The 26,435-nt window shown below is 40.6% G+C and overlaps 1 protein-coding gene across 2 annotated transcripts in view; it reads left to right on the top strand.

Annotated features, from left to right (window-relative positions):
* The window catches only part of scaper (S-phase cyclin A-associated protein in the ER), a 276,817-nt gene that overhangs the window by 88,556 nt on the left and 161,826 nt on the right, over nucleotides 1–26,435 (top strand). For both annotated transcript variants that reach the window (XM_078430095.1, XM_078430096.1), the window contains 10 exons: nucleotides 1,052–1,225; nucleotides 3,129–3,219; nucleotides 4,359–4,476; nucleotides 4,628–4,739; nucleotides 5,822–5,962; nucleotides 6,495–6,650; nucleotides 6,904–7,046; nucleotides 7,953–8,034; nucleotides 9,506–9,658; nucleotides 10,933–11,040. In XM_078430095.1, the coding sequence (XP_078286221.1) occupies nucleotides 1,052–1,225; nucleotides 3,129–3,219; nucleotides 4,359–4,476; nucleotides 4,628–4,739; nucleotides 5,822–5,962; nucleotides 6,495–6,650; nucleotides 6,904–7,046; nucleotides 7,953–8,034; nucleotides 9,506–9,658; nucleotides 10,933–11,040 (1,278 nt within the window). The remainder of the gene's footprint in view (nucleotides 1–1,051; nucleotides 1,226–3,128; nucleotides 3,220–4,358; nucleotides 4,477–4,627; nucleotides 4,740–5,821; nucleotides 5,963–6,494; nucleotides 6,651–6,903; nucleotides 7,047–7,952; nucleotides 8,035–9,505; nucleotides 9,659–10,932; nucleotides 11,041–26,435) is intronic.

Genomic DNA, 26,435 nt, shown 5'->3' with positions numbered 1-26,435 from the left:
CTTCTAACCTTATCTCACACTTTTTGTGTTTTCCTCTCTGACCTTTGTTCAACCATCTGCCAATCAACCCCCCCCTCTACCTTTCTCCACCTACCACCTGCCAAACGTAGTCCTGCCCCACCTCTCTCCCAGTTCTCTCCCCCCACCCCACCCACCACTATCAGTCTGAAGATGGGACCTGACCCGAAACATCACTTATTCATATTTTCCGAGATGCTGCCCGACCTGCTGAGTTACTCCAGCACTTTGTGTGGGGTTTTTTAAAATGGATTAAAGGTGTTTACCTTGTTCTGAGATTATAGCACTTAATCCATTTCAATGAGTTCCTAAATCTAGGTCCTCATCAAGAAGTTGGCATGTACACATGCTTGTATGCCAAATTGGAAAATGTTTCATCTTGAATGTAAGAGAAGCACAAAGAGAATATATTGATCAATTGAGATTATGAAATTGCCTAATGCTCAATGTTTAACGGGAATAAAATTCTATTTTTCCCATAAGATTTACTGTACACTCTATTGATCTTGAGAGCAGCACGAGTACTTTTCTGGCAGCTTTGTATTATTTGTCACCCTTCTTCATAAGTCAAATTCATTGCTCCTAATCACATCAGTATTTATTTTGGAACCAGCTGATCCTTCCAATGTTCAGTCGTTAATACTTTCCACCTGGAAAAATTGTTTGGAGCAGTGTAATAAACTTCTGTCTTCTCATCTAATACTTGATTACCTATACTTGAACGGATGGATTATCAATTAACGTCAAATCACTCATGCAATGCAAACTGTAATGATGTGGCTTATTCCAGAGCATGGTACTACTCTGTATCTGTAGAAATAAGTACTATATTATACAACTCTTAAACTTTTTGTACTATTTTGAGTTTGTGAAAAAGAGAAATTCATTATGACCCGAACTAACCCATATTATCTCGAACACAATATCATCTACCAAAGGAGGAGCCTGGCTTCTTGATGCCTGTTACTCTTGTAAATGTCACACAAGAGGTTTTGCAGATGACCTGCGTAAACACAATTGTTTTCTTCTGCAGCAGTCTATGGCCGCAGTGCTTGCCAAAGGAGAGGAGCTGGCAAACCGTTTGGAAATGGAGAACGAAGAAGCAATCGCTAACGCCATTGCCGAGGAGGAGCAATTGACAAGAGAAATTCAAGCAGAGGAAAATAATGACATCAATCTGGAGACTGATGCTGAAAGCGAGTTCGCAGTGAGTACGGTCAGAGTGCTTCTCCAAAGAACTATTCTAGTTACCCTTCACCGATATGATCAATTTTTACACCTTTTCCTGAAATTGGCAAATTAATACAACTCAAACCACGACTGCATTCCTGCTTCATAACTCAGATACCAAATACATACAGGTTGGTTGTTTAGATGTTCATAAATTCACCAGGCATCAATGATTAGTGATCTAAACAAGTTCAAGAACATTGGTCAGACTAATTCCACTGATGCAGGTGCTAGCCCTGTTGAGATGAGTTATTACAACAACAACTAAAAATCAAACCTGCAATGCCCCAGGTTCTGTGTAGTTTTGCTTCGCAAAATGGTGGTGCAAAATGGTGGAAATAACGTAACTTTTCTGGAATGTTTTCTCACTCCAGATAATTGTCAGGCATGTGAATTTTCCGCGGATTTCCGCGTTTTTAAAATCCATTTTCCCCGCTTTTTGCATGATTTCCGTGTTTTTCACGTTGCCAAAATCGCGTTAACCAACGGAGAAATTGGATCGAAAAAAAGAAAGAAAATAAACTCTAGGGTTCCGCTAGAGGTCACTAGGGGTTCCGCGAGAAATAGCCGCTAATCATTGAAATCAGGACAAAATTATGAGAGCCCACTTGAAATCCCCCCGCCTTGGAAGTCTCCCCGAAAATGTGGCGCCTAGGCTGGGCAAGGCAGCCAATCTCGACCTCACCGGGACTTCCACGGCCGATCGGTGGGTTGAATTTGCAACCTGCAGCTGGGGCTCTGGAACTCCAGCCCATCTGGAGCCAGCACATCTATCCCCGTAGCCAACTTCCGTGGCCGGCTGGATAAACCAGCAAAGCTCTGGAACTAAGAGTGCCAGACAATCAGTGGTGCAACTGTAGTGAGTAAATATTAAATTTCAGTGCAAGATTATATAACTAAATTAATTAAAATAATATAAAATGTTATTAGTATACAGTGACGTATTCCCATTATTTTGTAATGTCTGTCTTTACTTTGAAATGCACTAAAAGAGGCTTGAAACTGGTAATTTTGTGTGTACATTTTCCAATTTTTTGACCCTCGCTGTACGCCTCGCGCAAGCGCTCGACTCTTTTCCTCTTTTTTTTACCTCACTCACATGCCTGAATTGTAGTGTAATAAATTCAAATGCAGCTAAGTGTTTTTTCTGTATTCTAATTATATTATTGAAGGCCCTTTTGGGAACTCTGATGGATATATTTATACAGGTTGTCTTCAGGTTATGGCAGGGTCATAATAGAATTCTTCTATTGTTATTGGTATACTTATCTTCATTCCCGTGTCAGAGAGAGTGGAGTACCATATGTACAAAATCATTTCTGAACTATAAATTATTTTGCCATCCTGCAAAATTATGGTCAGTGTTCTGAAAGTGTTCCCCATCCACAATTTATTCAGTTGAATTTCCCAAAATACTGTCAAGTACTGCCCCATCTCCAGTAGGACTCCTTGCACGTTATCTAAAAACAAATCTTGGACACACTTTCGCAAGGCAATCCTGGTCACTATTGATCCCCAACAACTAAAAAATGTTATTGCTCTTGGACCTTTCTTCAATTTGCTTACATATCTATATGCTTTTTAAGAAATTTACAGTTTAAGAAGCATCTTTCCATACCCATTTGATAGATGGGTCTTTTTTTTTTAATGCATGGTTCAGAAAATGTCAAAAAGATGTAATAAGTATCTCAAAGAGGAACACACTGCTGTCCAGGTATTTTGAGGATTGGAACAGCTTGGTTTGGATTCTTCATTACTTGAGAGATTAAATGTTGTTTCGGTAAGATCTCTGGCAGGTAATTCAGCTCAATTTGTAATAGAATGGTTCCATTTGTGCACTCAAATTGCCAAAAAAGTCTGTCAAATCCTTTTTTTTGTAGGCCAACATGAGTAGCGGCAGCTTATCTCTCTGTGGTCTCTCGGCCCAATCCCAAAATCTGGACTGGAATGATGTGCTGGCAGAGTATGAAGGTACGTGCTTCATAGCTTTGTTATCTGTATTTGTACTTTGACTAAACGAGAGTTCACTGTCTTTTGTTTCAACATGGACGGCCCACAAATAACTGTTGGGAAGTGACAGCCATTTAATCCTAAACCTGTGGTCTGGGGTGAAAGCGTTTGAATGCCAATATTGTTGGCAGCCAAGATTCCATCTTCCTCTTATTCTTTTGTTTGTAATTTTATTGAGCATCGGATGGTATTTGCACAACTTAATTTCCTCCTGAATTTCCCACAACTATGCTTGACAAGTGCCTAGAAGAGTCAGACAATATTATGTTCCTGAGACCAGGTTCTGTTGGCGAGGACAGATTGATGTGAATAGCATCTTTCTCCTGAAGGTCAAATTTTAAAAACTAGATAAGTTTAAAAAAAAGAATGTTTTGCTGATTTTTATTTTCATTGGGAATATCTGATTGTTTCTTGAGCACCAGTTTCAACCTTGATAGGTTTCTGACCCTCTCTGGAGATTGGATCATGGTTAGTAATTCATCCCTGTTGTTAATTCGAAGGTAGACAAAAAATGCTGGCAGCATCTCTGGAGAGAAGGAATGGGTGACGTTTCGGGTCGAGACCCTTCTTCAGACTGATGTTAATTCGCTCTCCGACATCTATCCTACCGCCTTCCTTGTTCGCACTCCATTTCGGTTCTGCCAGTTTATTCAGATCTGTTGCATCTGTGCAGGTCATAACACATTCCACAATATGTTTCCATGGCTTCTCATCCATCAGATCTTGACACGGTCTCATGGATGTCCTAGCCCGACCCCTTTCCCCTCAGTGAATATATTGCCTTCCATCCCGCCAGTCGCCATATTCAATGGATCATCTAGAAATCTCACTGACTCATTCAACGAGATGCCACCATCTGGTGTCTCTTCCATTCCCTTCCTCCTTTGGCATTTGAAAGGGACCATCCCTTTTGCGAATCACTGGTTCACTCTTCCACCTGCTTCCCTTTTCATGGCACCTTTCCAAACAACCACAGGCAATGCTTTGGATGCAGCGCCTGAAAGGAAAAGACAGTTTAAGGTTTTGCCAGAGCCTACTGAGAAATAACATGGTCACAGCTGGATTTTTTACACAAAGGTTTATTATTATTCTGTTCTCAGCACGTGAACCTTGGCGCCAGAGCACATCGTGGGGGGATATTGTGGAGGAAGAGCCAGCACGACCACCAGGACACGCCATCCAGATGCACGAGAAGCTTTCCTCACCATCGCGGAAAATGTGACTAAGATTAATTACTGACTTAAATTGCTTACCACAGTGCAGAATTACCATTAAGCTGTAATTCGGTATTGTGATTGTCATTTGCAAATTATAAGGTTTTAGATACAATAATAACCCTAATATGGCCTTTCAAATTTCCTACTGACAGGACGATTGCAGAATCAAAAAGGAAACATGAGGAAAAGCAGTTAAAAGCTCAACAGCTTCGTGAGAAACTAAGAGAAGAGAAAACTATGAAACTACAGAAATTGTTGGAGCGGGTAAGCAGAATGGTTTCTATTCCGGCCTGTGAGAAATTTAGTTGTGGAAGTGCATGAAATTTAGTTGTGGAAGTGCATGATACAGTGGGTTAGGTTTTAACCTCTTTCTGTGATGTGATTGGAACTCACACTGAAAAGCTGAATGTTCCTTCTAAATATTCTATGAGTTCCTGCCGTCTCAATTTAGTTTAGTTTAGAGATGCAGCGTGAAAGCAGTCCCTTCGGCCCACCGAGTCCGCACCGACCAGCGAACCCTGCACATTAACACTGTCCTACACTAGGGACAATTTTTACATTTATACCAAGCCAATTAACCTACAAACCTCTACGTCTTTGGAGGAAAACCAACGTTTTCGGAGAAAACCCACATGGTCACGAGGAGAACGTACAAACTCCGTACAGATAGCACCTGTAGCCAGGAAAGAACCCGGATCTCTGGCATTGTAAGCGCTGTAAGGCAGCAACTCTACCGCTGCACCATCGTGCCGCCCTAGTTTTCGGATGGATGGGTGAATGGAACACAGCAAAACTACCTCTATTTACACTGATTTCAAGTCTCAGAAGTCACTAATTACTGCTCCTAATAGCCAGTTAGAGAGCTGCCACATTGGAGATGTAGGAAGTGTCCTCTGCTGTTGAGACAGAGCCTGGTAGATCAGAGTAAAAGAAACCTCTGTGGCTTCGAGTAATATCCCCAACCAAAGTGCTTAGTGCTAACGAGCTAGAAATACAGGAGTAGGAATAGGTGATTCTCCTCGTCTCAAATCATAAATATGTTGCCCCATATCCTGAGAGCGAGAGCCCTGATTGTAGATTTTGGAGCCAGGGAAGATACCCTCTCCACATCCAGCCTTTTCATTTGTGTCAGAATTGTGTATGTTTCAATCTTATCTCCCTCTCAGTCTTCTAACATCGATTCCTGTTGATTTGCCCTGTATTCATTGGAGTTCACTTGTTCCTTGCGTTTTACCCCACCAACCTCCACATTCATCATATCATTCTTCGACATTTCTGTGTTCAAATGTAAGTAAAAGCAAGTGTTACTTGTATAATACTGCCTAACCTATCCTCAACATCCTTAGGAGAAAGAAGTGCGAAAATGGAAAGGGGAGCTGCTGGAACAGAGGAGAAAAATGATGGAGGAAAAGCTACTTCATGCTGAACTTAAAAGAGAATTGCAACTGCAAGCCATTGTAAAAAAAGCACAGGAGGAAGAAGCCAAGGTGCAGTATCATTCTAGAGATGTTGCTTTGTAGGTTCATGAATCCCAAGCAGTGGTCAGCAGTGTTATGGCCTGATGTAGAATAATGGGGAGATCTTTAGGATGTAACTCTAAAGACTCTAGTCTGAAGAAGGGTCTCAATTTTCAATAGGTGCAGGAGGAGGCCATTCGGCCCTTTGAGCCAGCACCGCCATTCAATGTGATCATGGCTTATCATTCTCAATCAGTACCCCGTTCCTGCCTTCTCCCCATACCCCCTGACTCCGCTATCCTTAAGAGCTCTATCTAACTCTCTCTTGAATGCATTCAGAGAATTGGCCTCCACTGCCTTCTGAGGCAGAGAATTCCACAGATTCACAACTCTCTGACTGAAAAAGTTTTTCCTCATCAAGAAATCCGACCCGAAACGTCACCCATTCCTTCTCTCCAGAGATGCTGCCTGTCCCGCTGGGTTACTCCAGCTTTTTGCGCCTATCTTCGGTTTAAACCAGCACCTGCAGTTCCTTTCTACACATGTGTTTTCCCCTTTTCAGGTTCATGAAATTGCTTTCATCAACACACTGGAAGCGCAGAACAAGCGTCACGACGTTCTTGCAAAAGTAAAAGAGTATGAACAGCGGCTGAATGAATTGCAGGAAGAAAGGCATCGTCGGCAAGAAGAGAAGCAAGCACGAGATGAGGCTGTGCAGGTGATGCCCCACAGATAAATAAGGCAATGAGGTTTCTGTGGAAGTTAAAGACCCGATAATATCTGATGCACAAAGGGATGTTCTCTACCCCCAAGGAGAGAAAACTAGTGTTGAAACGTACTTTCTAAAGAACTTGTATGGCAAAAGCATATAAATATTGGAAATTTGTTATATGTAGTATATTTTTTTTGTTGGTGTTATGACTGCTTTAGATGATAAAATAAAATCTGAATACAAATGTGTCTGAATGCAGGAACGCAAACGAGCACTGGAGGCAGAACGTCAGGCTCGTGTGGAGGAACTGTTGTTGAAACGGAGGGAACAGGAGGCACGAGTTGAACAACAACGACAAGAGAAAGAGAGAGCAAGAGAAGATGCTGCTCGTGAAAGGGCCAGGTTGGCAAACTTCACAAACTGATTCTACGGCCAATTAGTTTAACATGAACAGCTCCTGAGCAAAATATTCCAGATGAGAATAAGTTGGCCTCACTGGCAGCAACATGTGGGTCAGGAGATTAGTTAGTTCCTTTGGCGACACAGTGGCTCAGAGGTAGAGTTGTTGCCTTACAGCACTTGCAGCGCCAGAGACCCTGGTTTGATCCTGGCTATGGGGTTTGTATGTTCTCGCCATAATCTGCGTGGATTTTCCCAGAGAACCTCCGTTTCCTCCCGCACTCCAAAGACGTACAGGTTTGTAGGTTAATTGGCTTGGTAAAAATTGTCCCCAGTGTAGGATGGTGTTAATGTGCTGGATTCGCTGGGGGTGCAGACTCGGTGGGCCAAAGGGCATGTTTCCGCTCTGTATCTCTGAACTAAACTAAACTCTGAAACAGGGAACATGGATGACCTGTTCCTCTGAGCCAGACTGCAATTCAGTTATGGTTGCTGGAAGCTGTGGATGGTGGGGCAGGTTTAGTGATGATGCCACTTTGCCATAGTACCTTAGTCCATCGGACTATCGCGCAAATGTTTAAACGTTTATAATCCTAGATCCCCACAAAAGTAACCATAAATGCACCCTATTTTGAAATATTTTGTATATTTACATATATTCAGTACTGTGGGGCAGTGTGGTCCTTGTGTGCTTATTCTCAAAGAAGGTGGAGGATGATTAGATAACAGAACACACGAAAAGGCATACATTTTCACTCTTTGTGACTCGTTTAAATCTCGCTCCTCTGAAAACTAAGCCTCCCCATATCTTCCCACAATAGCAATTAGGGGAAAAAAAATCAAACACTATATCCTGTCGCTTTTCCTCCATACTGGCTTATTTCCTGATGATTGCTACTCCTTTGGCAGGGAGCGAGAGGAGAGATTAGCGGCACTCAGCGCAGCACAACAAGAAGCTATGGAGGAACTACAGAAAAAAATACAGCTGAAGGTATGACATAATGGAGTAATCGTTGTTGATCTTCACAATCATTCATATACAAGGTTTGCAAGCATTATAGCTCTTGTTTGATTAGTGTGCAATCACCAGATATTAAGGACTTGAGGTTTGAGACTTGCTTCTCAGTGGCAATCCTGAAAAAGGGTATGCAGTATGTAATATCAAGGTGCTTGCTGACAAAAACTGTATCTGCGTTATTGTGCAAGAAATATGCCATGTGGCATTTATTTCCAAGATCGGAACTTGCCATAGATTAAAGTCCAGCGTAACCTTCTTAATTAATTTGTTTTTAGCACTCGCACTTCAGTATCCTGATCCTGACTAGCTGTCAGTTCCATGTTATTCACAGGAGATAGTCCAATGTGTACCGTTACATTTTTGCACAGCCATTGTTTATTTCTCATGAAATCCTGAAATAAATTTAGGAATCTCATGGTAGAGCCGTTGCGCAGATTATTTTTCCACATAAGGTAATTAAGAAAACCCTAACCAATTCTTATCAATATCACATATTCACAGTGAATACCAGTTTGAATCTTTTCAATGAGACAAAAAAAAACACTTTGCAATTTTTTTAATTACTACCTCTAATATGGTTTAAGTGGATGTATAAATATGTTTCTATTGTACATAAATCTCCTTCAGGTGGAATTTAATCCCAACAAGTGAGAGTTGATGCATTTGGACAGTCAAATGGAACAGGACATATAGAGTAAATTATAGGTTATTGAGGAATATTGATGAACAGAAGGACTTGGTTGCACTGGAGAGAGTGTGGAGGAGATTCACGAGCATGTTGCCTGGAATTGGAAGGCATTAATTATGGGAGAAATTGGATAGTCTGTGCTTGTTTATCTTGGAGAAAGTTAGGTTGAAATCTCTCCTGAAAGAGGTGTATAAAATTATGAAAGACATATATTCGATCGATAGTCAGAATCTTTTTACCATGGTGAGGATATCCAAAACAAGAGGGCATGGGATTAAGTGAGAAGAATTAGTTTTGAAGCGGATTTGAGGTGAAAGTATTTTTTTAGAGTGTTCATTTCTGGAACTCGCTGCCAGAGGAGGTGATAGTTACAATGTTTAAAAAGCATTTAGACGACCACTTGAATGGACATTAAGGAATACAACCTAATGTAGGTAAATAGGATTTGTGTAGATAGGCAGTAAAGTTTGCAAGGGTTTAATGGCCAAAGGGCCTGCTACTAGGCAAAAAGTCCTATTTGACTTTCTAACTAATTAGATTGGATTTTATACAACACTTCCTTAATGGTACAGATCAGATCTTTTTCAATGAAACGCAGATTGATTTGTGTATCATGTAAACCAGATACAGAACCAAATAAATGCTTCTGATTTAGCAAGCTAATAACTTCCAAGAAAGTACTGGAGTTTAAATTTAATCAAAACCGCAAACTGTTGTGCTGTTTGTAGTCGGTGACCTGTTTTGTCTTTTATTCAGCATGATGAAAGCAGTCGGAGGCACATGGAGCAGATAGAACAACGAAAAGAAAAAGCAGCTGAGCTCAGCAGTGGGAGGCATTCTAATCCTGACTACACCCCCAAACTAATTCCTTATGAACGGAAAAAGCACTGTTCACTCTGCAATGTGTTGGTAGGTTCAAATAGTGGATATTGTTTTATTTTTTTTTAAACTGCGTAAAGAAATACTGTAACAATGAATTATCTTTGACAGGTGGATGATGTTTGAAGACATGTTTGAAGGGTGGTGAATCTGGAATTCATTGCCACAGACAGCTTTTGGAGGCCAAATGATAGGGTATTTGTAAAGCGGAGATTGATAGATTCTTGATTAGTAAGGGCATCGAAGGTTCTAGGGAGAAGGCAGGAGAATAGGGCGGCACGGTGGCGCAGCAGTAGAGTTGCTGCCTTACAGGTCCTTCTGCGCCAGAGACTGCGGGTTTGATCCTGACTACGGGTGCTGTCTGTATGAAGTTTGTATATTTCCTCGTGATCGTGCGGGTTTTCTCTGAGATCTTTGATTTCCTACCACACTCCAAAGACGTACAGGTTTGTATGTTAATTGGCTTGGTATAAAAGTAAGGGCTTGAAGGGCCTATTTCCACGCTGTATCTCTAAACTCAACTAAATAAGGTTGAGAGGGAAAATAGATCAGCCATGATTGAATGGTGGAGCAGACTTGATGGGCTGAATGGCCTAATTCTATTTCTATGTCATATGGTCTTATGGCCTTAATTCCCAATTTGAAGCATTGATCTTATTTCCTTTGTAAAATGAGGAGGGTTTAAAAGAATGGAGTTGAAACTTCAAGATTTGTAATTAAATTAATTACGCATTTTTCTTACTGCGGTGAAATGGACAAATGTAACAAAGTTTGTCTAAAGGTAAAGGTTTGAGGGAAGTTTTGACTACTTATAGTTTGTGTAATATTTGAATCCTTAATTCAACAAAAAATGAGTTGGGCAATCAGAAATGATTGAGAGATGGCGATAGGCGAGTTACTAACTGAGGTTAGGAACTTGTATTTAATCATATATATATATATAAGAAAATAACTGCAGATGCTGGTACAAATCGAAGGTATTTATTCACAAAATGCTGGAGTAACTGGAGAAGGAATGGGTGACGAAGGGTCTCGACCCGAAACGTCACCCATTCCTTCTCTCCCAAGATGCTGCCTGACCTGCTGAGTTACTCCAGCATTTTGTGTATTTAATCATACTTCTGTTTCTAAAAACATCAACAACTGCAAAGTAAGTATGTGATGGATGTAAAGTGGGAAAAGTGACAGGTTGCCCATTTTTCAGATGTGATAGTGACCTTTGTGAAGAGGCTATTCCTGTCATAATCAGAAAGAAACTCGGAAGAGTCAGTGAGCTTTAACTGTTTTCATTTTCTCTTTCAAAGATCACTTCTGAGGTCTACCTCTTCAGCCACATCAAGGGAAGAAAGCACCAGCAAGCTGTACGGGAGAACAGCAGCATCCAGGGACGAGAGATGTCAGATGAAGAAGTGGTAAGTTTTACTAGTAAGCTATTTATTTACACATTTATTACTCTGGTTAGTTACTTGTCATTTCTAAACCTTAAGCCTTCTGAAATCAGTTCAATTGTTCCCTACACGACTCACCTTGAATTTAATATCTCGGACATTTGAACTAAATTCTGGAAAAGCTTTCTGTTTATTGATCTACGTTTGCAGTTTCAGCTATATTTGGGAAACTTCATTAATCTTAAGACATCTTTCATTTAGCTCTGATATTGTGTCTTTACTGGAGCAACTCAGTGTTTCATCCAGCACTAGAATAAAGTATAATTGGCATAATGAGGGTTTACTCCCAAATATCTTATATTACCACCTCAAGAAATATTGCTTTAAATCAGGGTTATCAGCTCAATGATGTAACATATGTAGTGTTTCAGTCTAGTCAACAGTTATCAAATTTGGTTTGAATTTTATTGCAAATGTTGATAGTGAGCTTTTTTCCTTTTACTATATTATGTCAGTATTTGGTGATCCTCAAATTGACAGAAATGATATAATTAAACATGGAAAAGTTCTTCCATGGGCCAATTCCATCCATTGTAAAGTAAATCCTCTAATGCCTAATTTGATAAATGTAGTTTTTGTTCTAGATGAAGATTGATGTGTGTTTATTAGTCATGTGCATCTAATATAAACCAGAACTTTGAAATTCTTACTTGCTGCTGCTTTACAGGCACACTAGATGCAGTAGCCACTACGATAATAAATGTACTATAAATGATCAGTTATTCCAAGTAAGCTAAAACATGAGAGTGCAAAGGAAGGACCTGGGCAGTTTGCAGCCCAGTGGTATGAACATCGACTTCTCCAACTTTAGATAGTTCCTCTGTCCCTCCCGTCCCCTCCTCCTTCCCAGATCTCCCTCTATCTTCCTGTCTCCACCTATATCCTTCCTTTGTCCCGCCCCCCTGACATCAGTCTGAAGAAGGGTCTCGACCCGAAACGTCACCCATTCCTTCTCTCCTGAGATGCTACCTGACCTGCTGAGTTACTCCAGCATTTTGTGAATAAAAACCTCCGATTTGTACCAGCAAAGTATGTGGAGCAGCCGTAGTGGTGCAATGTCCATGGGTAGGAAAGAGCTGCGGATGCTGGTTTAAATCGAAGGTAGACACAAAATGCTGGAGTAACTCAGCGGGACGGGCAGCATCTCTACAGAGAAGGAATGGGTGATGTTTCAGGTCGAGACCCTTCTTCAGTCTGAAGAAGGGGCTTGACCCATTCCTTCTCTCCAGAGATGCTGCCTTTCTTGCTGAGTTACTCCAGCATTTTGTGTCTACCTGTGCAATGTCCATAGTGGTTTAGTGGGGTTGATGTGCTTGAGGTAGGGTTGTGGTGAGGTTTGTGCGGTGTGGTTACGCATCTATTTTGGGAAGAAGCTGTTCTTGAACCTGGGGGTGACTGTTCTCAGGCTCCTGTACCTTCTTCCCGAAGGTAGCAGCAAAAAGAACATGGCTAGAGTGTTGTGGGTCTTTGCTGATGTTAACTGCCACCTTGAGACTGCACTTCATGTACATCCCTTCGAAGGTGGTGGGGTTAAGGGGGTGATCAGAACCTGTGATGTACCGGACAATATCTACCATTCTCTGCAGCCTCCTTCATTGTTGAGCATTCAAATTTCTGAACTAAGCTGTGATGCAGCCAGTCAGTATGTTCTCCATCGTACACTTGTAAAAGTTTGATCGAGTATTCGGCAATATGCCGTATCTTCTCAAACTTCTGAGGAAGTAGAGAGGGTGGACACAAAATGCTGGGGTAACTCAGCGGGACAAGCAGCATCTCTCCCCCACCCCCGACATCAGTCTGAAGAAGGGTCTCGACCCGAAACGTCACCCATTCCTTCTCTCCCGAGATGGTGCCTGACCTGCTGAGTTACTCCAGCATTTTGTGAATAAATCGATTTGTACCAGCATCTGCAGTTATTTTCTTATATAAACATAGCACAAAAAGTAAGGAAATTTGTGTTTGGTAGATTATTTCTTTGTTGTACCAATGCTTCTTGGCAATAAATCTTATACCGTTGGAAAGCCTGTTTATTTCCCTTTTAAATGGTGCCACATTTGTAAGGAACATGCATTTGTGGGATGAGCAGCAGAGCTGAGTATATGGGTTGCGCCCATGAAAAATTTGCCAAATCTTCTCTGCCAATGCCAAACAGCTTATTCTGCTGTTGCTATTGACTCTTGTTTTGAGCTTCTGGTACCCCCAGGTGCTGACAATCAGGTGCCTGATTGGCACCTGATTGGCAGCATTTGTGAGCATGGGCCCTGCTACAGTGGTCAGTAGGTGTCTGCTCCAAGAATCGGCATGCCACGTTTGACTGATCTGGATAGGGCCCGTGCGATAGGGCAACTTCAAGCTGGTGTTCCGCAAAACCAAGTTGTGGCATTATTTGGAGTGAGTCCTAGTGCCATCTCCAAAGTGAAGGCCAAGTTCCATATAACGGGGGATGTCAGAGACAGGCCGCGAAGTGGGCGTCCCAAGAAGACGACACCCGAAGAAGACCGTTTCCTCACCCTGTCAGCACTTAGGAACCATAGGCTGTCTTCTACAGATTTGCAGTCAAGGTTTGCAGGACGATATGGCCGACGACTCTCTACCCAGACAATTCGGAACAGACTGCACGCAGCCGATCTCCGGTCTCATAGGGCTGCCAGGAGGCCTGCCATAACTGCCCTTCACCGTCAGGCACGTTTGTGCTGGTGTCGGCAACACATGCACTGGAACCTGAACATGTGGAGGAACGTTATGTTCAGCGATGAGTCCAGATTCTGCCTACGGCAGTTGGATCATAGGGTCAAAGTGTGGAGAAGACGCGGAGAACGCTATGCTGATTGCTGCACCGATAGAGTAACATCTTTTGGTGGAGGCAGTGTGATGGTGTGGGGCGGCATCTTCCTCACTGGAAAAACGAGGCTTGTCATCATTGGAGGCAATCTCACTGCAGAGAGATATCGAGATGAGATTCTGCAACCAGTGGCAATCCCATATCTTCACAGTCTGGGACCGAACTCTATCCTCCAAGATGACAATGCTCGCCCCCACAGAGCAGGGTTTCTCAGAGACTACCTCCAGAATTTGGGAGTGGAGAGGATGGAATGGCCTGCCAGCAGTCCTGACCTCAACCCCATTGAACACTTGTGGGATCAGCTTGGGCGTGCTGTTCGTGCCAGAGTGACCAACACAACCACGTTGGCTGACTTGCGACAAATGCTGGTTGAAGAATGGGATGCCATCCCACAACAATGTGTGACCAGGCTGGTGACCAGCATGAGGAGGAGGTGCCAGGCTGTTGTGGCTGTGTATGGTTCTTCCACACGCTACTGAGGCTCCTGTTTATTAAATGAATAAATTGTTAAATTGCCAATACGTCTTGTTTCTTCAGACTTTAATCATCCAATCCACCAAACAACACCGAACAAGAGTCAATGGCAGAATAAGCTGTTTGGCATTGGCAGAGAAGATTTGGCAGATTTTTCATGGGCGCAACCCATATACTCAGCTCTGCTGCTCATCCCACAAATGCATGTTCCTTACAAATGTGGCACCATTTAAAAGGGAAATAAACAGGCTTTCCAACGGTATAAGATTTATTGCCAAGAAGCATTGTTACAACAAAGAAATAATCTACCAAACACAAATTTCCTTACTTTTTGTGCTATGTTTATCTCTGGAGAGAAGGAATGGGTGACGTTTTGGGTTGAGATCATTCTTCAAAGGAAGTAGAGATGTTAAGTGAGGGTTCTTTGCATCAAATAGCTGTGCCCAGGATGGACAATCAGACACGTGCACACCCTGGAAATTGAACCTGTTGACTCTCTCCACCGTTGTCTGCTAATGAATCCAGATGCCTGCTCCCTCTTCCTGAAGTCAACAATCTGCTCCTTGGTATTAATCATTGTTGTTCTGGAACCACTCCATGCAATTTTCATTCCCCCTCCTGAGCTCCGGTTCCTCATTATCCATTATTCTTCCAATGACAGTGGTATCATCGGCAAATTTAAAGATGCCATCGGAGCTGTGTCTGGCCACCCAATTATGGGTTTGGAGAGTCACATAGCCGGGAAGGTAGGAATAAAATTTAAAGGACGGGAAGGTCGGCCAGAAACTGGAAATAGAAAAGTTAGGATATTGTTTCATCTTGCGATCCCCAAGTAAAATATAAGAGAATGGGAAAAATAAAAAGGAAAACGGCCAATTAACCTCTCAAGACTGTTCAACCATTCCACTAAAGTTGTGTCCGCCTTGATTCTGTTGATGATACCATTGCTTTAGAAAATAAAGTTAGATAATTGTTAGGTATGTAGGTTAATTGACTGGGTAAATGTAAAAAATTGTCCCTAGTGGGTGTAGGATAGTGTTAATGTGCAGGGATTGCTGGGCGGCGCGGACTTGGTGGGCCGAAAAGGCCTGTTTCCGCGCTGTATATATATGATATGATATGATGATATGATAATTATTTCATGGGATAAATACGACAAATGGGAGAAGAAAAATACAAAAATAGCTGATCAATATTGCAATTATTTTAATAACCTGTGTATTAAATGTTAAGAGCTGAAAAGAAATTCCTAAATTTGTCTTCTGGTCTTTAAATTAATGTTAACAAGGGTGATGGCAGTGATATTTCAATTGATATCAGGCTGGTGAGCAAGAGAGGTGAAAAATCAGTTTCTGCTTGTGTTTGCAACTCGTAAGGTGGGGTTGTCAGCGTCTGACTGTATGTGAAGGTGTAAATGAATCTGGATCACACTTCCCCATGGAGCGCTGATGGAAATTCCAGGTTTGGTGCTGCATGGCAGCAAATGCCCACGTGTCTGAGGGCATTTGTTCCTGAGGAGACGGGAGAAATAATACAATGCAAGAATTGGCAAGGTGTTCAGTTCATGGGAAATGAGAATTGCAGCCATTGAATTATTTGAGATTGAGTTGTCAGTATGCTGATTGGAAAGACGGCCGCTAACTTTGCTTAATTAGCAATCTGGGGATAGAGGAATAGCAGACAGAGGAATCAGCACTTTGTTGCAGATCTGCTTATTGCTGTATGACAGTGAAATGAGGCTATAAACAACTGCCAAGAAAGCTTAATAGAGTCATAGCCTCATACAGCACGAAAACCAGCCCTTCAGCCCAACTTTCCCACGCAGACCAAGATGCCCTATGTACACTTGTCTCACATTAATTAAGGAATTATTGCCCTATTAAAGGAATGCCCACATTACCAAAGGATATACATATACAGAGGTACCATGAACCAAAGGATTAGTAAGATGCATAGTTAGCAGGTTAAAGAAAAGGGCACGAAGTGTTGGAGTATTTCAGTTCTCCAAACATTCTTGGAGAAGATGGATAGATGTTGTTTCGGGTCGAGACTCTTCTTCATGCAGGTTAGTTATGTTTATATTTATTATTGCCACATGTACCGAGGTAGTGTGAAATACTTTGTTAAAAGGATGTGAAAGCAGTTGACATTGTTTGCAACAAATAAGAAACTTCAGCCAAAGGCAGAAGGGAATGATGACATTTGTTTGGGTACGGATGAGTCACCAATAATCGTGTGGTTTCAACAGCTCTGTAGTATATGCCAGCACCAGAATTTTGGATCACCAGACATCACTAACCATTTGCATGTGGTAGACTCTTTTCTTGGCAGAGTTGGCTTACGTAGCCACCAACATAAATACAGAACGGTAAAGTTTGAAAGCTGTTTCAAGTAGTCTAGATTAGAGATGGCAACCACATAGCATGGAAAGCACAGCATGGAAACTGGCCCTTTGGCCCGAATTCCCCATGCCAACCAAGATGCCCAATCTATGCTAGTTCAACCTACCCGCATTTGGCCTCTAAACCTTTCCTATCCATGTACCTGTTCAAATGTATTTTAAAGTCCAAATGCCCTGTATAAAATGTTTACCCCATTGGATAAGGGAAGCATTTCTTGTTAGCTTATTAATGTACGTATATGTCTCCCATGTGAATAAAAAAATGACCTAACTAAATTAATGGCCATCGTTTGCTTTCCCAGCTTGTAAAATATAATTGATCAGACAACTTAGACTAAATTAAATGAGTTACACGCAGTGTGATGCTGTCCATATGTGTATATTTAATACAATACATGAATTAAAAAGAGTAGTATATTCATCTCGCCACTTAGCGGTCACTACAAAAGTAATTCATTGTCTGAAGCACTGTAAGATGTGGCATGATAAGGTACAATATGAACACAAGATTTTTTAAATTAATTTTTATTGCACAGTGGAATATAATTTTATCTCAGTTTCTCATAAAGTAATCACTTCATATATAACCTGAAATCGCTACATAAGGAATTTCAAGGTTAATTATTTTATATTTTAGGCCATATAATATTTTAGATTGGTCGAAAAGGTACTTTTCATGCACTGTATCAGCAGATGCTGTTGTCTTGTCAGCTGCTTGAATATTATATTTAAAAATAGATATTTGATTTCATTACTGAATTGGTAATCTTTCTTTAAAAGGTATTTAGTATTTTTAATTTCCTGGGAAGTTACAAACTGTGCCACCATTTACATTGGTCTGATCAGTCTGAAGAAGGGTCTCGACCCGAAACGTCACCCATTCCTTCTCTCCTGAGATGCTGCCTGACCCGCTGAGTTACTCCAGCATTTTGTGATACCTTCGATTTGTACCAGCATCTGCAGTTATTTTCATATAAAATGAAAGAAGAATGTATGACAGCCTTCCTCAATGCTTATTTCCCACAGAGGTAGGACTGAAGCAAGTTGCTCATGGTTTATTATTGTACTGAGATGCAGTGAAAAACTTTGTTTTTTGAGCTATCCATTCAAATCATAACCATACATGAGTACATCAGTTAAGGCAAAAGAGAAAATAAACAGTGCAGAAACAGGTTAGACACCTGCATAGAGTATCTTCTTCCTTGAAGATTTTATAGAAATTGGTTATCCAGGAAAATTTGAAAAACCAAGATGTGCAAGTTGTAAGTGTGGGTAAACCACAACATAACTCAATCAAAGCTGAGAAAATGCAAGCTGAGCACAAATAAATTCTTCTGCAAGCAAAGGTGACGTTGTTTCTCCTTAATAGGATCACTGATAATTTACCACGTTAAACGTTTATGGGTTCAGCTGCTGCAGCAGAACTTAAACAGCTCATCTCAGAAGACACAGCTGAGAAGTACTGAGGGGTGCTGTAGTGTCAGAGGCAAAATACTTTGGATGAATAGTGAATATTATATTTCAATTTCTTTGAAAAATCGATCTCATTCAAATCCTTCATCAGTTTTAAATATCAAGTATAATTTTTATAGTCGTATTGTAAGAAAAAACATGCTGAAGGAGAACATTAATTTCTCAAACAAGAATAAATTCTGGTCCAAGGCATAAAAATGGCATAGCTCATCTCCTACTGTTTAAGTGAACCATCATCTATATTTTAAATAGACTAAATATATGAAAGTCTGAAGAAGGGTCCCCACCCGAAACATCACCTATACATTTTCTCCCGAGATGCTGCCTGACCCTACATTTTGTGCCCATCTTTGGTGTAAACTAGCATCTGCAGTTCCTTTTTTATTACAGACTGAATTTTGCATGGTTGCATGGTATAATATTCAAGCTAGTAACATGTTTTTGGTTCAAACTGGACAAGGGAAAGTTTCAGTCAATTGCAAAACTTCCTGATGATTTTTCCTGAAGGAAACATTTATTTTTCAACTAATATGCTGAAAATGGGTCTGGTATGGTAGAAGCAATGATGGAAATCTTGATTTTTAACCGTGTTGTTTCTGTTCATTCGTTTTATTTAATATCGCTTCTGTAACAATAATATGCAGCTTTCATTGTTATTTCTCTATTACCACCTGCAAAGTTACATTCTTCAAATCTGTACTTTTGAACCTTACGATTGACAGCCTTGCTTTCAGCTGTCTCAACCCTAAAATCCCCTTTGAAAACTTAGCTGTGAGAGAGCATTAGTGATGTGACCTAATGTGTCAACATTTGGTCTGGTGTAAATTGTTCTTTTGATGCTCTTGTGAAGTGGTTTGTAATATCTGCCTTCATTAAAGGCACGATATTAATATGTTTTTGTTGTTGTTTTGTGGAACTAATCGCTGATCAGAAATTGTTCATGCACCAAGTTATTTTTCATTGAAGTAAATATTAACAAGTTTTGTAAAAAATACATAATTGATTTTCTAGGAAATTATATCCAAACTCTTTATGTAAATATAAAAGCCATTGACCTCATTTGAAATGGATCCCATTATTTCAGCCTGAATACTGGTTGTGACAGCGGCTAAGATTATCTGTAGCCTTTTTACGTTCAGATATCAAAAAATATATAGAATTACTTATGTTTAGAATTTCAACTAAAGCTCCAGATTCATTACATGAAATATGAATACATAAGCTCTTGCAAAGGAGTTGTAAATTAGGTAAACTATTCATGATAGATTAGTATAACCTAGATGGGCAACAATCTTCTGGAGTCTGAGTTTCTAATCTCACCTTGTCATTGGGTGAGAAGGTGTGAAAGTAAGGTGAAAGAGAGTACTGAAAGAAAGCCGGTTGTCTTTGATTTGAGGGGAGAGGATCAGAAACTGGAGCACATGCTTGATGTCCAGCTCTGTTAAGATATTAAGATGAGAGTTTAATTCATGATGGGATGGTGGATTGACAATAATTGAGATTAAGAATGGAGAGGGTTTGGTGTTGGTCAGAATATGGGCAGCTGGGTTTTGTGCAGGGTTAGGTTTGACAACGAAGGGAGATGGTAATCTGGCCAGGAGATGATTGGAATGGAGACACAAGAAACTGCAGACACTGGCATCTTCATTAAAACACAATGTGTTGGTGGAACCTCCAGCGCTGTGTTTTAAGATGATTGGAATGATTGAGTGTGAAGTTAGTAAAGCCAGGATGCATGTTTCAGTAGCAGGTAAACTGAGTACGTTTTGACTTCTAGTATTAACACCTATGTTGAGTGATGCTAGGCTATAGCAAATGATAGCAAATTAACACTTTAACTTGTCTGTTTTCTATGTCATTTAAAATGTCAAAAGCCAGTTGGTTTATTAATCTGCTGCTGAGTGAAAGAGTTTAATGAAAATATTTGCCATATTAGTTTGAAAAGTCAAGCCTGCAAGTTTAGACTTACTGGTATTTAATCTGTTCGATGTGATAATCCAGCACTTTGATCTAAACCTTTGAGATTTGACACTAGTGTCTGAATCGAGGTGTCATGACTTCACTGTTTTCCTTATGAATTCTTAAGGATGAATTGTGATATTTGCTGAAACCCCACAACATGAAAGGTGAGAACGCTGAGAAATACTTGTAACCATGCAGTGCTCATTCGGTGGTGCTAAAATGAGAGTTCACCACCCCCGCCCTTTTCATTCTCTCTCCTTTTTCGGTATCAATAGGTCCGATCTGTACTGGAAACTGTTGAATGACAATTGAATACGCTCGTTGAACTTCTGATGCTGTACGAGTCCTGCATAAAAGGACAGGTTATAATGAGAAAATGCATATCTGAACAGGCATCAGGGATGCTGGCTTCTGCCCTCATTCATCGCCACACCCATCCTCATTTAACGGACTGCTTGCATTGTCATGCAGTAGCAGTGGGGCAGCTGGCTGACTTGTCATTTTATATCTGAAGGTCTGTTACTGACGGGTGTCGGTTTCAGAGACAGGGATTAGGTTTGTTTTGTTCAGTTATCACTTTAGACAGGATTGTCAAGTGTGAATAGATTATAGCTGTGATGACTTCTTGAATCCGTTTCACAGCTGCAGGTGTATAGGGAGGTTTTATTTCATTTCCTCAAGTTTAACGTTGTACACTTGTCTATTTCAGTGGTGTTGCATTCGGATTGAACTCCAGAATTTGGCTTAGTTAAAAGTAAACCAGATTTCGTAAATATTAGCTGGGAAGTAAACTGAATTTTCAAATTATTGTAAATAAAAATTAGGATTGAGTCTTGGGAGTAACTCGTAGAACAAACGAAAGTAATAGTTTAGTTTAGAAATACAACGTGTAATCAGGCCCTTCGGCCCACCGAGTCCGCGCCGACCAGCGATTCCCGCATATTAACACTATCCTACACCTACACATACTAGGGACAATTTTTACATTTATCAAGCCAATTAACCTACAAACCTATAAGTATTTGGAGTGTAGGAGGAAACCAAAGGTCTCGGAGAAAACCTACGCGGTCACAGGGAGAACGTAAAAACTTTGTACGGACAGCGCCCGTAGTCAGGATCGAACCCAGGTCTCCGGGGCTGTAAGGCAGCAACTCTACTGCTGTGCCACCGTACCGCACTTTTATCAGAATTCTGTAGGGTCGGGATCTCGCCCATTGCTATTTTTTTCTTAATCCTGATTGCTGCGTTGGATGTCTCTCTCCTCCTCCAGTTACCGGTTCACCATGTGAAATATGTTTAACCCTTTTATTTTCACAATCACGAATGACTATAATTCATCAATGATAAAACTCCGATAATCAGTCACACTTGGGACTTTGGTAGTGTAGAATGAGCAAAAACCTCCAAGCTGTTGGATATTGCACCTATTAATACCCAAACACTTTTATTTCACATTATAATACATTTAACAGCCACAGCCAGACATAAAAACTGTTTTTTTTCCATGAGTAGTAGTTCTACTCAATAACCAAAGTTTTTGCTCTGGCTTATTTTCACCCACATGTTTAGACCGTAATGGTGTATCCTTATTGTTTTGATGTGCTTATGCTTTATTCTTAATTGTTAACTGTATGTTTGTGTTGTCATTTGTGAGCGGAGCACCAAGGCACATTCCTTGTATATGCACATACTGGGCCAATAAACTTATTCATTCATTTACTGATTAACTTGGTGCGATTAAAGGCAGCATGAAATATAGAAACTCTAGACCCCAGCTCCAACCACATTCCTGACTCCTGGTATTCTGGAATCCAACCCTACCTCTGGCCACACAGCTAGCCCATGGTCTGGATCCCGCTAGAAAATCAGGATTTCGGGACAATCGGATGCTGGATCATCCCAGTTTAACTCTTCTCTCATAGTCAAGTCGCAGGATTGATTAAGTAAAAGTGTAAACATTTACTCTGCTGCAGTAAAAGATGCTGTTCTGAGATGAGTGTGAAAGTGTGAGGCACGAGGAACTGCAGATGCTGGAATCTTGGGCAATGCACAAAGTGCTGGAGGGATGCAGCTGGTCAGACGGCATCTGTGGAGGGAATGGACCAGCGATGTTTTGGATCGTGACCCTTCTTCAGACCTATGGAGTAGGGGATAAAGCTGGAAAAGAGAGATTGGGCAGGACAAAGCCAGGCGAATGTTAGGAGGATACAGATGAAGGGGGGGGTGTGTTGCTTGGCAGATGGGTGGAGTAAGTGTCAGGACACAGAAGGGTGTCAGATATAGAAAAGGAGTGAAATGTAAACCTAGAGGGAGGGATTTAGGTGGAAGGGGAGGAGGGACGTGGATAAAAGGGGGATGAGAGATGAGTGTATGATGGAGAGTGAAAGGTTGTTTTATTATTTTACATTAGGGAAAATTATGCAAGTATTAATCAGTCATGTGTAGTAAGGAACTGCTGATGCACGTTTACACCGAGGATGGACACAAAGAGCTGGAGTAACTTAGTGCGTCAGACAGCATCTCTAGAGAAAAAGAATAGGTGACGTTTCAGGTTGAGACCCTTCTTCAGACAGTCATGTTTGCTTTAGACATCCAGGATCAGAAACAGCAGTCATTGTCTGCGTTGGGAACGAGACATTATTTCTCTATTTCAAAAGACTTTAACTTCTGGCGGCAAATTATTATTGGCTAGTGATATTAATTGACTAAAAATCTATGATTTGGAATTATTTATTCCCACTTTATAAGGCAGCGTTAAACAATTATCTTTAAAGAATAAATTGATTTGATTAAATACAGGAAACAGGAAATCATGTACTTGTTATACATTTGTATGCTGTTATTATTACGCTTTATTTCTCAGGTGATATAATTGATTAATTGTAGGATACAAATTGAACACCAACACTACCATCTATTAATACCCAAACTACTTCTGCTCATTGCTTGACTACTCGCTGAGCAGAAGTGCACTTTAGAGAATATATTTATTGTTTTATGGAAGTAAGAATAGTCCAATGAATGAACACACCAGGAAAATAGCATTGATTTATTCAATATAAGGAACACAAATAACATTGAGGTTTGAACTTGTTCCACGTAGGACAGAGATTTATGTAGAATCCATCAGTAACAAGGCAGCATGTAAACACCTGTTGGCCATCAAGGACTAACAGGTGCTTACATACTGTCTGTCCTTTAGACAAAGCCTTGGAGCACTTCACAAAGGGCAGGAAGGACACCCACTGTGATTAGGTCGGCTGGGAGGAAAATGCCAAAAGTCATGGTTTAAAAAAAATGTAATTAAGAGACTTTAGAAGTTGAAGGGAAAGGTGAAAAAATGAAGTGATTTTGGAAAAGAATTCCAGAGGGAGGACGTGGTTGCTGAAAGATTGGTCTCTGATGCTGAATTAGAGGAGTTGAAAATAACAGTATTTAAGAACACTTCTAAGAGCTCCATTTTTCTTCCAAATAACATGAAATTATAAGGCCGTGCAATATTGATACGGAAATATAAACAAAAATAAAATTACGTCTTCCTTTGACTGAAAGAAACACAAGTTTGCTTAGGTTTTGAAAGATACATTTCCAGTGCCTTGGTATTCTGCGGTTTACGTGTAGCATGAAGCCTGCAGTGTGTTTCAAGTTGTTGGAGTGTGCAGCAAAATCATGTCAGGAGTGTATGAGCTCAATCTAGAGAACATTCAACCAGTGTTCTACAAAGCTTTCACGGTGTGTTTTTTTTTCTGGTTTCATTCAGTAATTTTACAAATGACTATTGTTTTTCCCGAATTATCTGATTTGAACTGCAGCAATGTTATGATAGGAATGTACCCGAGGTCATTTACATTTCCAACACTAGACCCAGTAATTTTCAGACATTGCAATTGATGTGCACGCACTAATTTAATTTTTTTAATGTTTTGTTGGATTTGAAATGTAGTAAGTATATCTATCCATGCAGTTGCATGTTGAAAATGAAGTAGTTGCCCACAAAGTGCTGGGTTGTGTTACGATTATACATAGATCTTGCATATACAGAATTTCTTCACTGCACAGATAAAAATATAGTATTTTTTAGATTTGCATAATGCAGAATTTTAAATTCCACAAATTGAGGAGTGTTGATATTAGAAAAAGCATTTATTACAGTTGTTTGAAATCCATGTAACTTTCATAGGAAAAATTGTCTATAAACTGTACCTTCATCTCCAAAAATATTTATTGGTGTTAAAAATTTATTGATTTATTTTGATTTAGCAAAAATACTTATTGATTTTTAAAAGTTTTCTGCAGTACCTTTGAGGATTAATGTGTCTGATCTGAAGCTGAGCCAGAGAGACGAGGGTAGACAATAGACGATAGGTGCAGGAGGAGGCCATTCGGCCCTTCGAGTAATCTTAACTTTGATCGCGGGTGTATTCTGATTTAGGATGTATCACTAGATTGCAGCCGCATCTCCGTGTTCCGAGGATAATGTGGAAAAATCGGACAAAGTTTCCCTATCCCCAATCATTATCCACGTTATTATGGATATAACATAAGAGTGAGTGGGTTTATGCGTGGCTGCTCTGTGCATATGGAAGTATATTCCGGTGACATTCGTTGTCTAAGCACTGAGCCATCTAGGTACAATACTGGAGGGACGGCTGCAGCCATGTCTAATCATAAATTAAAAGAGGAGAAAGCTGGAGAGAGAAAAATTATAAAATCGTAAATTTTAACATTGTAAATCGCAGTTAGGGTTTGATACTCTTTGACATGAATTAGTTGTGCAAAGTGTTCACATCATAGCACGTTATTTTTCTGGAGCTTTATTTTTTCAATGCTAAGGGCTGACAGTAAGACAAACGCATGCTAAAATAATGTATCAGTGCTTTTTTTTCACTTTGACTGGTTTCCTCCATCAAATCTGCATTAAATCATTCTGCTGCAGGCTTTCTTTAGAATCCATTTCACATTTTGTGGTATCCTATCAAACAAAACTCGTAAATGCAGTAAGTCAAGCCCTGCTAGTTGAACAAAAAATATTGCCTCTCCATTTAATGTCTGCCAATTTATTTGGCAAATTTCAGTGTTCTAATTATTTTGAGTCTGTAAAAAATTGTGACCTTTTGCGCGAGGGTAAGAGAAACTATTAAAACACTCTGAATTTATGCAATGCAATTTTGTTACTTTGCGGAATATTCTTGCAAAATCAGCAGTCGAGACAATTGTACCAGCACCCACAGGTTCCAGTCAAATGACAAATGTTTGTATTCTGGCTTGCCTTCACATCTCAACATTTACAGAATTGATAATGAGATGCCGTGCATTCCCAGCAGAAGTATACGTGGATTCATTTGTAACTCTAAACACACACGGAACGGACAAAATTTAATTCTTGGAAAAGCACCATAAAATGGTGCAATGTTTTTGTTTTCTTCTCTGACTCCCTTTCATAGTTGCATTCTGTGGAAACGTACTGAACAGAGCTAGAACAACTCACCCAATGATAATAATAATAATAATAATAATGCATTACATTTATATAGCGCTTTTCAAATACTCAAAGACGCTTTACAGGGATTTCTAGAACATAGAGAAGTGAATAAATAGATAAATAAGTAAACGAACAGAAAAAGGAGACAGAAGGTGAGATGACCTTCAGTGCTGAACAGGTGAGACTTCAGTGATGTTTTGAATGTGGTGAGTGAGGAGGAGTCTCTGACGGTTTGGGGTAGTGAGTTCCATAGGGTGGGAGCAGCGATGGAGAAAGCCCTGTCCCCCCAGGATCTGAGTTTGGTCCGGATGGGGGGGGGACAGGGGATTGGCAGCAGCAGAGCGGAGGGTGCAGGTGGGAGTGTGCCTGTGGAGGAGGTCAGTCAGGTAGGATGGGGCCAGGTTATGGAGGGCTTTGTAGGTCATGAGGAGGATTTTGTACTGGATTCTCTGGGGGATGGGGAGCCAGTGGAGTTTGTAAAGGACGGGGGTGATATGGTCACGGATCGGGGAGTGGGTGAGTAGACGGGCAGCGGAGTTTTGAATGTATTGAAGTTTACTGATGATTTTTGAGGGTGAGCCATAGAGGAGGCTGTTGCAGTAGTCCAGACGGGAGGTGATGAAGGCGTGAATGAGGGTTTCTGCAGCTGTGGAGGAGAGGGATGGACGGAGACGGGCAATGTTTTTGAGGTGGAAGAATGCTGTGTTTGATGTGTTTGTCGAAGG

This window comes from Rhinoraja longicauda, chromosome 38 (genome assembly GCF_053455715.1).
Source record: "Rhinoraja longicauda isolate Sanriku21f chromosome 38, sRhiLon1.1, whole genome shotgun sequence".
Classification (NCBI taxonomy): Eukaryota; Metazoa; Chordata; class Chondrichthyes; order Rajiformes; family Arhynchobatidae; genus Rhinoraja; species Rhinoraja longicauda.
This window is presented reverse-complemented; position numbering and strand designations above follow the sequence as displayed.